Below are 16025 nucleotides of genomic sequence, written 5' to 3'. Positions count from 1 at the left end.
TCTAGGATTGCCTGGTAGAAGTTTGTTTGCCTTATCTGGAAATTAGATTTCCTCTGAACTGAGGACAATTCACCCTCCTCTCCCCACCACTTTCTTTGGCAGTGTCTTAAAATTTATTCCAATTAAAACATTTTTAAATAGTGGAGTCAGCAATCTGTGGTGCAGAAGACATGCAATTCCTAAATCCTGTTTTTGTGGCTTCAGAACCTTTGGTGAGGAAAAAAAAAATGTTTGCTAAGCCTTTGGAAACACATTCTACTTAAATTGGACTTTCCTGGGCAGACAATCGCAACTGCTCCTCCTTCAGTTGTATGAAGTCATAATTTCAGTCCCCCAATTTATGTAGATCAGAGAGATCGAATATAATGCTCCAAAGTATCTCCTCCTTCAAGGCACAAGAAGGCACTTCCTGTAATGTGCTGTCTGGAGTTTAGGGAAATTGCAAATGGTAATTTCAAAGTGGCTTTGGCAGGGCTAGACTTTGTGGAACGGGCTTATCATTCATCTAGTAGATTGGGGGAAAATGGGACAACTATTCAGGCAGCTGATTGGAGATGTTATGCAGCAAGATGTCTTAAGCCAATCTGGGTTTTTTTTAATCGTATGGCATAGCAGTTCGGTGTTCATGCTGCTTTTTTCTTGGTGGGAAATCCTTGTGAGGTCCAGCAGCCAGATGTGTAGACTATTTAGCCATGACAAGTCACGTTGCCCGGGGTGCACCACGAGGAGGCTAGTCTAGTCATTGCACTGAGTTTGGCTGAGAGAGAGTGACTGGTCCAAGGTCACCCAGCCAGCTTTCATGCCTAAGGCGGGACTAGAACTCACTGGCTCCCGGTTTCTAGCCCAGCACCTTAACCACTAGACCAAACTGGATTTCGAGCCAATCTGTTGAGTGTGTGTTACAAGTGTGTGTATTCTTCTGTCGAATTTCAGAATGCACATTCCTGCTTTTTAAATGAATGAGATACTGGAAGCTGCCTTTTACTAAATTCAGATGGACTGGAAAGTCACTTTATGAATTCCCTGGCACTCACTTTCTCTTGCCACTCTGTTCCTAACTATCCCTTTCTCTTTTATTTATTTATTTATTTATTTATATTTATTATTCAAATTTCTATTACCGCCCATCTCCCCCCAAAGAGGGGGACTCTTTTAGCCTGCTTCAGTAGATACACAGTTTCCAAATCACAATTCTGCACTGATCACACCCTTCACTGAGTGCCATATCTAATTCTGGGCATCACGCCTTAAGAAGGATTCAAATAGTTATAAAGAATTACAATGAGGATGATCAGTGGACTGGAAATACAGTCCTATGAGGAGAAAGGGAAGAATCTGGGAATGTTGAAGATCTTGAGTCTTGAAAAAAGGAGCTAAGGAAAGAGAGGTTAGCACTCTTCAAGTATTTGGAAAATGTCATAAAGCTGATTTCTCTTTTCTATTGTTCCTGAGTGCAGGACAAGGAATAATAGATTTTAGCTGCAGAAAGGCAAATTCCAAAGGGATATTATGAGAACTCTTAAATGTGAAAGCAGTTGGACAGTGGACCCATTACTTAGGGCGGAAGTGGCGGAATCCTCTTTGGTGAATGTATTTAAACTAGGTAATCCGATCTGTGCTGCAAAATTCCAGGTGAATTTGAGTTTACTACATCTCTACTGCTGTAATGGTCATCTGGGTTTTTGCATCCCAGGTCTGGCAGCCCTAGTTAAAGCAGAGATTGGTCAAGACTTAATATTCCAATATCTCCCTCCAAATCTTATGATTCTATGGTCTTATAATACCTTATAAGGTATTATACCCAATATAAGTTGCATGTATAAGAGAATCATTTACCTCTGCATTCCCCAGTACATCCTGGATTGAAAGAACTGGACTCTGCTGCCAAACCAGAATGAAGGACAGGGACCAGAGGAAAGAGGGGACATGCCAGCCCTAACCTAAAGTAGCCGATAGGAACAAGGCTGATCCCACTCACTAGGAGTCAAGTGATCACATCCCCAGCAGAATAGTCAAGGAAGCATACCAGATTTATTGGGATAAGAGAGAAAAAACTATTGTTAAACCAGGACAGCTAAAGACAACTTAAGATTGCCTCTGACATACACAGAGAACCAGATAAAAATAAGAAGATGGCAAAAAAAGAGGTTGCTGGCATATGTTGATGCCATGAATAGGTGTAAGCAAAATTCTAAGCTGTGGATCTCCTCTGCTACATACAGTTCAGCCTTTGTTCTCAGGAGCATGGTTTCAATTTATCACTGCCACAGCTCTCAAATCTTCTTCAAGTCAAGCCTGACTCCACTGAAGGGTTGTAAAAATCCTGCAACATTGCTAAAATGCCACCACAACCTTTTCAGCAGGCCAACAAGCAGCTTCCCCGAACCTCTCTGGCACATTCATATTATCATTTGACATTCTCACTTGACTGCAGAAGTGCTGATGGGTTCTGCCAGCTGAACTTGCTGAACTTTGATGCTTGCTTTCAAGTTAATTAAATTTAATAGTGGGGGGTGGGGGGGAGAGTGCAATAAAGATTAAGGAGACAGGTAATAAATTAATGTTAAGGAATAATAAGGGACTATACTTTATTCTGAGAAATCTATTCGCAAGATTCCCTTTGATAATGATGGGTAATCCAGAGAGACTTTGCTCCATTTGTCAATGATTTGCTTCCCACTGAATTTCTTTGCTGACTCAGGTTCTCCATTAGTATCGTACAAAGTGAGGCAGAAATGTCCTTTGGGAGCAATATACTATTGGGAAACTTAGAAGTATCTGTAAAAGGCAATGGATTGGATCTGATGAGAACTTTTCCTAGATTAAAGGTCTCCATTTATCAGCAGGAAGCCCTGAGCCAATAGAATTGAGATGATCAACCTGTGGCCCCAGAACTACCCATCAGGGGTGAATGCAGTGTTAGATGGGTGTAAAAAAAGTCAAGGTGGTTGCTGTGACTATGCAGCCAAAGCCCTACCACTTTTTTACATGCACCTCACAGCAACCCACATTAAAGGTGGGGGGAGGCACAGATTTGATCCTCTGCTGTGAATGCCTCTGTTGTTCCTAATCTGGTGGCTTCCAGAGCCCACTTGAGTTCTGCCAAAAGTTACTGGCAAGTTTTCCAAGGTTTGGGCATGAAACATAGGATAGCTGGAGTGCAGGCTATAAAATGGGCTTGAAACAGTTAAAAAAAACCCGAAGTAAAATATTCAAACTTGCACTTCCCACAACCCCAAGAGAAAATCTCAGCCAATGGATGATATAGCCCTGCCCACTCCAAAACATTTGTGTGCAGTCCCTAGACCCTCAAAACCCTTTCCCCTCCCTTTCAGATGCCTATTACAATCCATCTTTACTGACTCCCTCCCTGTATCAATAACCCTGGTATGCTTATTTTATTGCCATAATCAACCCTTAAATTTTTCAAATCGTTATAAATTATAAAGGCTATGGAGACCACACTGGAATGAATTCATAGCTATTTTATTCCATGCTTTCATTTATAAAATGAATCTATTTAAAAAAAAATCTTTGGTTTAGCTCAGACTAATCTGGTTCCCTCTACACTTGTTGGGAATTTAAGTCCCAAATTTCCCACAGAATGAAAACATCTGGATGGTGCCATGTTGGTTAAGGCCAATTTGCACCATTTTTTTTATCCATTCAAAATCAGGTAGAAAATGGCCAGTGGTCAACTCTGATGTTTGGGAGCTCATCCTGATAGATCTTCTTATAGCCATGCCATCATGGAAAGTCCAAAAATACAAACAACTTTGTTTATTGTATCCAAAGAGCAGGAGTATATAGCATAATATCCCAGTTATTAGGCTTACTTGCCATAGAATAGTAAATTGGCAGTGCCTGGAGTAGTGATAGCATGTTACCCTTTGCTTATGGAGATCTGGGGTTACAACTTAATCATTAAGGGCTTGAGGAGACCCTGAGACAGTCATCAACTCAGTCTAGCCTAACAAGGGAAACATATGCCAAACCAAAACCATTCCCCCTTCTCCAAAATACAGTGCTCTCAAATAGAAGATTCCCCAGGATTTTAAAAAAAGGATTGTAAGGAAAGAAGTCCTAGATTTCTTACAGTAATTATTTTAATTTTAAAGAATAGGCATTTCCACTATTTTGCAATGGTGTCCCTTCCTGGCCCATTAGATGCAGTCTTTTGAGTGGATATAAACTATTTTTGCAGAGCCTGAAACTCTGCAAAGAGACTAGTGCATGCTATTAATTACAGAGCTGATTTCAATGCCATTATTTTAGAATAAGCTGCTCATTGATCATAGACAATATCCTGGCAACGTGAAAAGGTGGAATGAAAAATAGAAAGCTATGGCATATAGATGGGCTGGCACCAAACATCCTTTTTATGAGGAAAAGGATGAGAAGGCTGATCCTCTTGGGTAACTGAACCATCTCTATTCTCTTTCTCTTCCAGTGCTGACCTTGCAATGATTAAGTTCAGACAAATTATAAAATAATCAGTCATGGGTATGCCATGATCTAGCCACAGTTATTGGATATGCCATTATTTAAAACCAGAAACAATCTAGGATGCTAGGAAGCAGCATGAATAAAATAGCATTTGCAAAGGGTAACAACATGACAATCCATTTAAAACCAAGAGGAATAAAATTGGCAAGGTTGTCTTAATGAAGATGCAGAGGATGAATTAATGCGCCAGAACGTAATATGCTTGGTAGTCTAAAGTTCAGGTACGTTACTAAAGAAAATGGTATGTTCCCGTCCAAGACTGGCAATAGTTCTAGGCTGTCTTGGTGACTGCTTGGTAGGCCAATAATATCCTGGACCAGGGACTTTCTGTACAGAATAAGAAACAAACAAGATCACAATTAAATAAATGAAGGTAGACTTCCATAAGAAAACAACAACAACAATGCAAGGATACACAGCTCAAATCTCTAGTTTAAATCACTCCAAGGGATGTTTCTTTTTTTCTTTTTTTAATTTCTTGCTACCAAAAAAAAAAAAGGAAAAGAGAATAGCTCCAAAGCACTTTTGAACCGGTATCATTTGGACCTGTCTATCTGGAATCAGTCTGAATTAAAGAACAACATATAGGAATATCTTGTTAATTTCACCAGTGGGGAGTACGTTTCAAGTGTGTAAAATACTGAGATAGAGAATATAAGAAACTGGCTATTCTGAATCCCTCAGTCTATTAGCATTCTCTTTTTCTGTCTACAGCAGTGTTTCTCAACCTCAGCAACTTTAAGATGTGTGGACTTCAATCCCCAGAATTCTCCAGGCAGCAACACTGGTTTACAGCATAGTTGGCTTGCCTAAGATGTCCTTAGCAGCCATAACTAAAGTCAGGTTGATTAGAATCACAGTCCTAGAATCATAGACTTGGAAACAGGCCATTCAGGCTATCAAGTCCAACCCTTTTCTCAGTGCAAGAATCCAAATTAAATTATACTAACATTATGTATGACTCATATGATTAAAAATAATGGATCGTATTCATTTACCAAACTAAAATATAATATTACAAAATTCACAGACATGTGCCTAGTTATCACAGTGGCTTTATACTTGCTGGCATTGAATATTAGAAAGCAGGATGAAGAGGCTTACTGCTAAATGAAACATTACACAGAATACTAACTTTATTCAGGCAGTATAAAATTGTAGCCAAGAAAAGGAGTAGAATGGCCCCATGTTTGGTCTTCATCTTGACCTTTCAAGACTGAGCACACCCTCTTTTCCCAGGTTCCCCAACTTCAGAGAAGATCCCAGGTATATTCAGTCAAATGTTCTTTAAGACTTCAGCCACCATGTTCAGCTTTTTGATTTTCTCCATAATCATGTTTTATTTCCACAGATGCAATTTAATAATACCTGAATGTAAGTAACATTTTCCTGACATTCTGAAAGTACTACCAGTTTTTCCCCCTAAAGAAAGCTGAAAAGCTGAAGACTGAATATGGACTATCTCCAAGAAAGGCAGGAACCCCAAATCAGCCCTACAGCTGCAAGCAGGGATTGAGCCATTTTCAATATTATACTCACAGTGTGGGCTGGCAACAGCCGTGGTACTTCTGATATGAAGGACGATCGTATTGGAATTGGTTGGGCATCCCTTAATTCATACTCACCTGGGCCTGGACCTTCTTTCTACAACATAATAAAAGGTATCTTTTTTACAAGTTCTGTATACATAAATATTTCCATAATACTGTTGTTTCTAGCATGCTATAGTCTATAAGATATTACTCTGCTAACATAATCAACAGTTGTACTCAGTGCAAGACAGCTACTCAACCCTTGAAATGCACGCAGCATACTTGATAGCATGGATGACATTTGTAACATCTCAATGGGTCATTTTATTTGTACTGTTGGAGAGGTATGCCAAATAAGATTAAGAATCATGAAACTGGTACAAATCCTACCCACCATGCTCATTCAATAAACAGATTCTGGATATCTCAACACAGAAACTGAAAATCTAACTTGTTTAAGATGCCTAGGACTAATATCCATCCATCAGTTACCTAAATGACTCTTTCTAATTTGGTGGTTCTATGCAGTTATCCTCCAACTATTTCTACTTGATTTCAACCACATGATGATCACAAAAGTAAATGTGGAAAGGACACATTTACCAACATCAGGGGTTAATCAGGTCAGACTCAGCAGTTTTCACCTTTCCTATGTTCAGTGCATGCTATTCACATTGATTGAAAAACCTACATTCATTTGTTGCCAAGATTTGAGGACATGTTCACAGGTCAAGCTTATTAGACTCCTATAAAAACTGAGTTTATATGTAAGAAAATATGCCAGGAACAGAACCTAGGATCTTCTACATGGAACATGCATTGTCTGTTAGTAAACTATGACTCTTTTGTACAGCAGAAAGAATAGGCAGAGAATGGCAGCAATTTGGGGGCAGGAAAGGTTCAGCTACAACCATATCTTCTCTGCACATGTCTGCTTGTCTGCTCAAATATCTGCCTGTGTGGCTGCCTGCTGGCAAGGAAACCATCAAGGGTGATGGCACCCAGCATCTCACTTTGAGAATCTTCTTAGAGTAATGCATGTCGATCCCAGATTGAGGGAGAAGTTTCAGGTGTCTGTACTTCATGAAGATGGTTGGAGAGGAAAGAACTGAGCCATGTCCATTGGTGCCCTCCCTCATACCATGGGGAGCTCCACACAATAGTCTCTGCAGCAAACCACAGTGATGCCAAAATGATAACAAGTACAATTATGTAATCATGCAAATGACACAATTATGTATTTGCATCAGGACATCTCATGCAACTAAGTAAGTTATGGCTTTTGCTTGATTACATCATCATGCACATGTTGTTATTTGCCCCACACACACAGATGCCCTTGGCCCCACCACACTAGGAGCCTATCTATGAGAATGTGGAAAGGGATGAGAAATTGAGTGGTCCAGCTCATTCATCCCTGCTGCCTCTCCCACACAGGAAACCCACAGGAAAAGAGCTGTTTTGTTCTAGGAAGAGTAGGAAGAGCGAAGAGCTAAGTAACACTGACTGATTCTGACAGGTTTGCAAGCCCCTGGAGTAATTACAGGGTATCAGCTTTTGCTTTGCAAAAAGAAACGAACTATCTTTTAAACGTACAAACAACTGACACAGATCTTTTGCTGACTCATTTGCTAACAAAGGCATTTGCGCTAATCCATCTATTCTCAACCACTTGCAGACAGAAGTGATACCAACAAGTAAAGCAATATTTTTATTTATTGTTATAAAACAAGACAATAAATCTACCTATAGCTGGGAGATGCTGTATGTTAACATTTGTCTGTTGTTGTTTTTATGTTCATATGTTAGCATCTGTCATGTTCCCTTAAGCATAACAATCCTGCTTTTTAACATCTTTGAAACAACGACATCTTCTGTGCAAGTATGTTTGTAAATTCTTCCCTTGGGGCAACTCAGTTTTCTGTCTATCACGAGAAAAGTTTAAGAGGATTTTCTACGTAAATATGTCTGAAATTTTCAAACAGACATAACATAGTGGCGTTTTTTAAAAAGCAGCTAACAGGAAGTGAATCATAAGGAACTGCCATGGATTGTTACGGACAGTTAATAATTTAGGAGCCCTTGATAAGGCATTTATTGCATTTTAGCTAAAACATTGCAAGGCTAAAAAAGACAGAAAAAAAGACAGAATAGAACTTTGCAGACCTATAATAATATAATGAAATATGAATAGACCTTTCAAAATATACTACTCTATGGCAGCATAATAAACACACAAAGAATGCACAACTTTTATTTTTATTCATCTATCAGCTATAGAAACACACAGTCGATAATCAGCTTTTCCAAAATGGTGACCACCAGATGTTTTGGAGATAAAACTCTTACCACACAGTGATTTTAGCATACCATTCCTGTTGCCCTATTTATCATATGACATCAACAGAAAGTCAACGGTAACACTTTGCCAAGTCCTAAAAACTGCGCTGTTGCCCCCCAAAACTGAATACTAGATTTTTTGTTCCTCCTGTGTTTCTGTTACAGATGAGCAAAGCCTCATCTCTGATCTCATTTTCTTTGGCTCGCTGGACACTGTTGCATCCTGCACTTCCTTGCTCCACTTTATTCAGTCCTGTGTTCCTTTGAATGCAGCTTTCCTAGCCTGTAACATCATCAGGGATAACATATTACATAAGGCTTGCTAAATTAGGGCCATGGTGAAATATTTTTGTTTCTCTTCTTCACAAAGGACTCAGAAACTCTTGAGTTGGGAGAGAGGGACGCGCTGATGGGCAAGTCTGAAAGAGAGAAAGTGAATGCTCATTGGCTGGCATGCTGGGAACTCAGCTCCTGCTTAGCCCGGGTTCCCTGGAGAACTCCCTGCATGCTCAGCCTTGTGCTAAAGATGTTTAGGATTCACAGATGGAAGGACTGAAGGGAGGCAAAGGGGATCATCAGCTGAAGTTAAACTTGTTGGGCATGATTGGAAAATGGAACAGCTGGTGGCAGGGTAGTGCGTAGTGTTTTGCAAGCATAGGGTGGAATACATAGTGAAACCAAATTATTCCAAAATTAGAAGGGATATGCATTGGCAGAAAGTTCTGAAATTTCCCTGCATACTTCCTGGGGTATTGGCTGCCACAGTTTTCCCTTCACTGTACAAAATATCTTCACCTACCAAATATACCTAAAGAAGATCCAAAGCCTGCAAAGCCAAGGAATCAGCAAGGCTGTTAAAACAGTACTTTGGGGCAAAGACCTCAAGTGAGGTTTGCAGCAATTCTCTTCATTTATTATTGTTTTTTATGTTCTTATATCAATAAATCTAGTGATTCTTTGGATTTTTCCAGCCCACATATGGGGGTCCCAGCATTCCATTATTTTTAAAATATTTTCCAAAAAAAGTGCAATATTTCTCTTCAGAGTCCGCCTTGAAACAAGTTTTGAGAGAAGAAGGTGGGAACTATTGACTCAATAGAACCTCAGTGAACTTGAATAAATTTCACCTCTGAAAATTATGCAAACAGATAACAATGGTTTTATGTTGGTTCACTTTGCATCCTAAACCTTCTTCGATTTCTTCAACCATGCTACACCTGAGACAAGACTACACACAGAAGGGCAACCCTATCTCTTTATGCAGAATCTCCACTCTATCCATGCCTGTCCCAAAACCACGGCCATTTACTTCCAGCACAGTGAACAGCACATGCAAAACCACCCTCTGAGCATCAATAGCTGAGCAGCCTTAGTTTTCACCTGCAAAGAACACCCATCTAGGTTGCAGCTGTTCCAAGACAGGAAAACGTTGAGATGTCAGTTCCAGTTCATTTGTTGCAAAATATTGGATGGCAGCTGTATCAATAACTCATTTAAAGAGTAGTTGTTTACATGGAACAGCTCTTCTGTCACTAGAGGCCACCTGGCACAAGGTCATTAATGAGATCCTCAAGGATTTTCAAATGAAAGGTTAACATCTATTTAAAAGCCAAATAAAATCCTCAGACAATTCATATTACACCTAGTTAGCTGCTGCTCTTTCAGGATAAATTCTGATCAACTACTGCAAAAATTTTGTTTTTTCTTCCACTGTAATCTTTCAGAAATGATCTGAATCTTCCTGATCAGGAAGGTAGAACTATGATTCTTGAAGCTAACTTTGTCCTCTGCGTTCTTCCAAAGTTTATGACATGGATGACATCACAGAATTAGCAATGTATTTGAAAAAGACTAGAGGCATTAAATCCTAATCCAAATAACAAAAAAACAGTGCTGTGTTGCATTTTTAAAAAATGCCATACAAGCAAGCATAACTTTCTTGAAAGGAAGAAGGTGAATTACACCTCCCATGGAAGAGGCATAGCCTATAAAGCCAACAGAAAATCCAAAATGTTTTAAAGCTTGCTGACAGCATCCTTCTGATTACATAAACACTATGGTAATCATGCTTCTCCCTAATGGCACCTTTTTGCCTTGATTTGCAAATTCAAAGTAGGGTCATTTCAACCTGACAGTGATAATTTGGAACTCAGTTTCTAGGTGGTAAAGCTGAAGTAGACTCAGAACTCAGAGGGTGGGTTGAGAGGACCTGCCTTTCAGAGGGTATGTTCTTACACCTTTTCTCCTGCTGTTGCCTCTGGGTGGAAGAATATGTTTTGAAACCACACAAATCTTTACCAAATCTATTTATAGGATACAAAACTGAAATGACTATGCATACAAGCAGAAACTGAGTTTCTCCATAGCAAGGCACAGGGCCGCAACTGGGGGGGGCAACCGGGGTATGCGCCCCAGGCGCTGTGCTGGGGGGGCACCAAAATGAGTGCTGGGGGGGCGCCAAAATGGGTACAGAATTCATGTTTGCCCCGGGTGATACAGACCCTAGTTGCGGCCCTGGCAAGGCAGAAAAATTTCCGTCAGTATTCAACAAACATGTAAATAGGTTTATTGGGCCCTAAGAAGTATGTAATTCCATTAACTGTTGGACATACATATTGCCTCTCCCCAAGGAACTTCCATTGGGTGTTCATGAGAAGATCTCCATACATACTTAAGTATGTAGACAGAACTCCTACCCCAAGAAAGTATCCTGATTAAGCAGCAGGATCTTCCCTTGCGTGTGATTCCCTGCATGTATATGTGTGTGCATGGAAAAGTCCTTCCTATCAAATCCAGTGTTTGTCAGAGACGGGAGGGAAGTGGCATAAGTCCATTGGCTATAACAAATTTGAATGAATGAATGAATGAATGAATGAATGAATAAATAAATAAATAAATAAATAAATGCATGCATGCCTCTGGACATTTGTTGAGTGCTGAGTGGGATGGGGGCAAGTGAAGTTCATGTGACATAGTGATCAGCAGAATCTGAAGTGAAGTTGTATCTTGCTTTATTTACCAAATCCAGGTTTAGCGTAACTAAAAGCAGGACTTTTCAAACCTTGAGCATCAAGGCATCAATTTAAATACATTATAATAAGTGGATGGTTGTGTTCGGTGGTCAGTATGGTCTCTCAGAGATCCTTTACAGCCTAATGACTCAGATATAAAAGATTCTGATTTGGTGGAATGCCAAAATGTAGAGCATAAGTTCAGCCAGGTGGTTTCCCATTTTGCTAAGTCAGAGCTACACAAGCTCTTTGTGTGGTGCACATCAGTAGCCTTTACACCAGAGTTTCTCAACCAGGGTTCCGTGGAACCCTAGGGTTCGGTGAGAGGTCACTAGGGGTTCCCTGGGAGCTCACGATTTATTTAAAAAATTATTTCCAATTCATGCAACTTCACATCAAAGAGGTAAGTTTCATTCTTTATTTTTAGTCCAGTCCAGTCTTACTTCCAGTTCTCAGCCTTGCCTAGAATCTCCAGTCCAGCCCAGCCTTGTTTCCAGAGATCAGCGTTGCCTTGACTCTCCAGCCCAGTCCAGCCCAGTCTCCAGAGCCAAGCCTTGTTCAGCCTTGCCTAGCCTCCACACTCCAGACTGATTCTTCCTGCGTACCAGTCCACGGAACCTTGCTTTCCGTTTCCTCCTTGCCTTGCACTCTAGCATCGCCAAGTCTGACAGCTTCAATCAGAGAGTTAGCTGAATTCTGCCTTGCGGTTCTTCCTCAGACTGATACCACAGCCTTGCCTGTTCATCCGTCATTGCCTGAGTGGTCTTGATTGAAATTGCTTGCTTTATTACTCACAGACTTTATTGTTGTAAATAGTTGTTTTTAATAAAGAGTGTGATAATACTGCTGACTGGCCACCTCATCGTCTGAACAGGACAATTAATGCATATATACAGGCCAACATATGAAACAAATATAATAATTTTGTTATTTATTTATTTGTTTGTTTATTTTTCAAATTTCTATCACCGCCCATCTCTCCCGAAAAGGAAACTTCTGGCCTATATTGAGCCTGAATGTGCAGGAGTTCCCCAAGGCCTGAAGAATATTTCAAGGGTTCCTCCAGGGTCAAAAGGTTGAGAAAGGCTGTTTTAGATGGTGTGCTGGCAGGTGTGCTCCAAGCAGTGGCCAGGCTCAAGAACAAAGAAGGGGCAGGGGCAGGACAAAAGTTAAAATGGATTTGATTTAATAGCAAGTAAATTTAATTAAAATTGCAACTATAGGTAATATAATTAAACCTATGAATCCATCCATGTAATATGTAAGAGTCAACACCCGTTTAATGGCACTTAATGAGTGAATCAAACATGCATAATTTACCCCCTCAATAACGACATATGGGGGGCTTCAGGGAGAAATATACCATAGCTTTAGAGGACTACTTACAACCATGGACCACACATTGTACACCTCTTTTAAATCAGCAGTCCTTATTGGCAGGGGCATCCACAGTGGAGGATGGGGAACAAAAAGGTCAAGATGGTAGCAATGACCATGTGATTAAAGCTCCACCCCTTCTCACCCCTGTGTCATGCATGTGATTATGTTAAAAGGGGGCAGGATTTGATCACAGGTGCCATCTTGCCCACCCCAAGAATAATGTTAGAAATTTGAGAAATAAATAAATAAATAAATAATGGTCAGCAAATATCTGACAGGTCACCTCATTTCCTTTACCCCCAGCATCTTCCCCTTCCTCTTTGGAATGTATGAATACATACTGTGTAAAAAGCAAACAAATTCTGAGAGTTAGATGAAGACAAGGATTGGCCTGGAGGGCAACGTGGAACTCTGAAAGCATCTTTACGTTACTGATCACTACCTGAAAACTGAAGATGAAGCAGTTCCTGTTGGTATACAAAAGCTGCAAGCCCCATTTTCACTACCATCATCCCAGCTATATATTAAAAAAAAAAAAAACAGAAAGTCACTTGTGACCTCATTCCATCAGAAAAAGCATTCCCCTAGATAATAAATGCACCCCTGGATGCAAAGGCATAATACTATTAATCCTGGATCAGCTGGGGGGGAAATTAATAATATAAAGGAAGAAAACAGTAGAATCTGACATTTCCTCCCAAAGAAGTTCATTTACTGCTTTCCAACAGCCAGCCTGGATTCCTTGTCAATAGACCAGCTGACTATTTTCTCTTCCAAAGTGCAGATTTGATGGCTAATTTCAGCAAAAGATGCCCTTTTTCTGCTCAGCTGTAAAAGGCATGTGGGAATCACTGTCATAAACTGTCGTTTCTGCGCACTAACATGTGTTAGTTGCTACGGAACTGTCGCATTCTTTCTTCCCCCGTCCTTTGTGGAACAGTGCATTCACTTGATAACACATTTTCACAGAAAAATATGAACTGGAGAAATACAACAATTGCTTTGTAACAGAGGGAAAAGAAAGACAAATCTTAATTAGAAGACTGCCTTACAATGACGGGGATAACATTCTTGCTGGATGTCATAACCCAATACTTGTTGTTGTGTTGTTTATTCATTCAGTCGCTTCCGACTCTTCGTGACTTCATGGACCAGCCCACGCCAGAGCTTCCTGTCGGTCGTCAACACCCCCAGCTCCCCCAGGGACGAGTCCGTCACCTCTAGAATATCATCCATCCACCTTGCCCTTGGTCGGCCCCTCTTCCTTTTGCCCTCCACTCTCCCTAGCATCAGCATCTTCTCCAGGGTGTCCTGTCTTCTCATTGTGTGGCCAAAGTATTTCAGTTTTGCCTTTAATATCATTCCCTCAAGTGAGCAGTCTGGCTTTATTTCCTGGAGGATGGACTGGTTTGATCTTCTTGCAGTCCAAGGCACTCTCAGAATTTTCCTCCAACACCACAGTTCAAAAGCATCTATCTTCCTTCTCTCAGCCTTCCTTATGGTCCAGCTCTCGCAGCCATATGTTACTACGGGGAACACCATTGCTTTAACTATGCGGACCTTTGTTGTCAGTGTGATGTCTCTGCTCTTAACTATTTTATCGAGATTTGTCATTGCTCTTCTCCCAAGGATTAAGCGTCTTCTGATTTCCTGACTGCAGTCAGCATCTGCAGTAATCTTCGCACCTAGAAATACAAAGTCTTTCACTGCTTCTACATTTCCTCCCTCTATTTGCCAGTTATCAATCAAGCTGGTTGCCATAATCTTGGTTTTTTTTGAGGTTTAGTTGCAAGCCAGCTTTTGCACTTTCTTCTTTCACCTTCATCATAAGGCTCCTCAGTTCCTCTTTGCTTTCAGCCATCAAAGTGGTATCATCTGCATATCTGAGATTGTTAATGTTTCTTCCAGCGATTTTAACTCCAGCCTTGGATTCCTCAAGCCCAGCATGTCGCATGATGTGTTCTGCGTACAAGTTGAATAGGTAGGGTGAGAGTATACAGCCCTGCCGTACTCCTTTCCCAATCTTAAACCAGTCTGTTGTTCCGTGGTCTGTTCTTACTGTTGCTATTTGGTCGTTATACAGATTCTTCAGGAGGCAGACAAGATGACTAGGTATCCCCATACCGCTAAGAACTTGCCACAATTTGTTATGGTCCACACAGTCAAAGGCTTTAGAATAGTCAATAAAACAGAAATAGATGTTTTTCTGAAACTCCCTGTCGCGTTCTTTCTTCCCCCATCCTTTGTGGAACAGTGCATTCACTTGATAACACATTTTCACAGAAAAATATGAACTGGAGAAATACAACAATTGCTTTGTAACAGAGGGAAAAGAAAGACAAATCTTAATTAGAAGACTGCCTTACAATGACGGGGATAACATTCTTGCTGGATGTCATAACCCAATACTTACAGTATGTCATTTTATAAACCTCTCCTCTAAATCCACTCCCACTGATTTGACAACTTGACCATTAAATCATAAGATAGTAATGGTGCGTTAAATCAATGGACAATCTAGTCCAGCCTTCCTCCTGTTACTCCATCATGACCATCCCCAGGCATATAGGAACCCACCACCACCACCAATCATGTTGCCTTACAGATGTGCCACAATATTTTGGAGCAAAAAAGGCCAACTTGGTACAGAACAGGTGCCTTCAACTACAGTTCCCATCAATCCCAGCATATAGCCAAGCCAAGGAGTTTTAGATGGGTCAGATTGTCCATCACAGAACCGGAAGTTTCAAAGAGGCACCTTGATTCAGAGTGGTTGGAAAGACTGAGGTACAGTACCAGCAACTTTTTCATTCTACTCTCTAAGTCAGAGAACTACAGTCATCATGCCATTTTAAGGCAGCAAATTCCACAAAGAAATTTTGTTCTGGGTGAAGCAAAAGTTTTTCTTTCCCAGCAATGAAGAACATATTTGTTAACATTCTACTCTTGTAACAGAAAAATAATTGCCCAAGTCTTCACATTGCAGATCAATTAAAGTTTTTTTTTCTGCTTGTTTCAGTATCTTTGGAATTTCAATTATATTACTACTTTATTACAATGATGTTATACTCTATCTATTGCCATTATTATTGCTGCTCCTGATTATTACCTTGTCTATCATGTCATTGTCTATGCTGATTTTTCTGTTGTTTTTTTATATCTTTTGCCTGATTTATACACCATCAAAGCACTATTATCAGCCTTGGTTGGGGTACAGCTGCCCCCATTCCTAGGTAGGACAGCCAAACTCAGGTTA

The 16025-nt window shown here is 40.3% G+C and overlaps 1 protein-coding gene across 1 annotated transcript in view; it reads right to left on the bottom strand.

Annotated features, from left to right (window-relative positions):
- Nucleotides 1–4468: 4468 nt before the first annotated feature.
- STPG4 (sperm-tail PG-rich repeat containing 4) overlaps nt 4469–16025 on the bottom strand; it is a 36307-nt gene continuing 24750 nt past the window's right edge. Inside the window, exons 6-8 of the mRNA XM_063317957.1 lie at nt 7052–7204; nt 6046–6150; nt 4469–4833 (exon numbers count right to left, since the gene is read on the bottom strand). Coding sequence (XP_063174027.1) covers nt 4717–4833; nt 6046–6150; nt 7052–7204 — 375 coding nt within the window. The 3' untranslated portion in view covers nt 4469–4716. The remainder of the gene's footprint in view (nt 4834–6045; nt 6151–7051; nt 7205–16025) is intronic.

Source organism: Candoia aspera, chromosome 1 (assembly GCF_035149785.1).
Source record: "Candoia aspera isolate rCanAsp1 chromosome 1, rCanAsp1.hap2, whole genome shotgun sequence".
Lineage (NCBI taxonomy): Eukaryota > Metazoa > Chordata > Lepidosauria > Squamata > Boidae > Candoia > Candoia aspera.
Note: the sequence above shows the minus strand (reverse complement) of the source record. Positions and strands in the feature narration are given on the sequence as shown.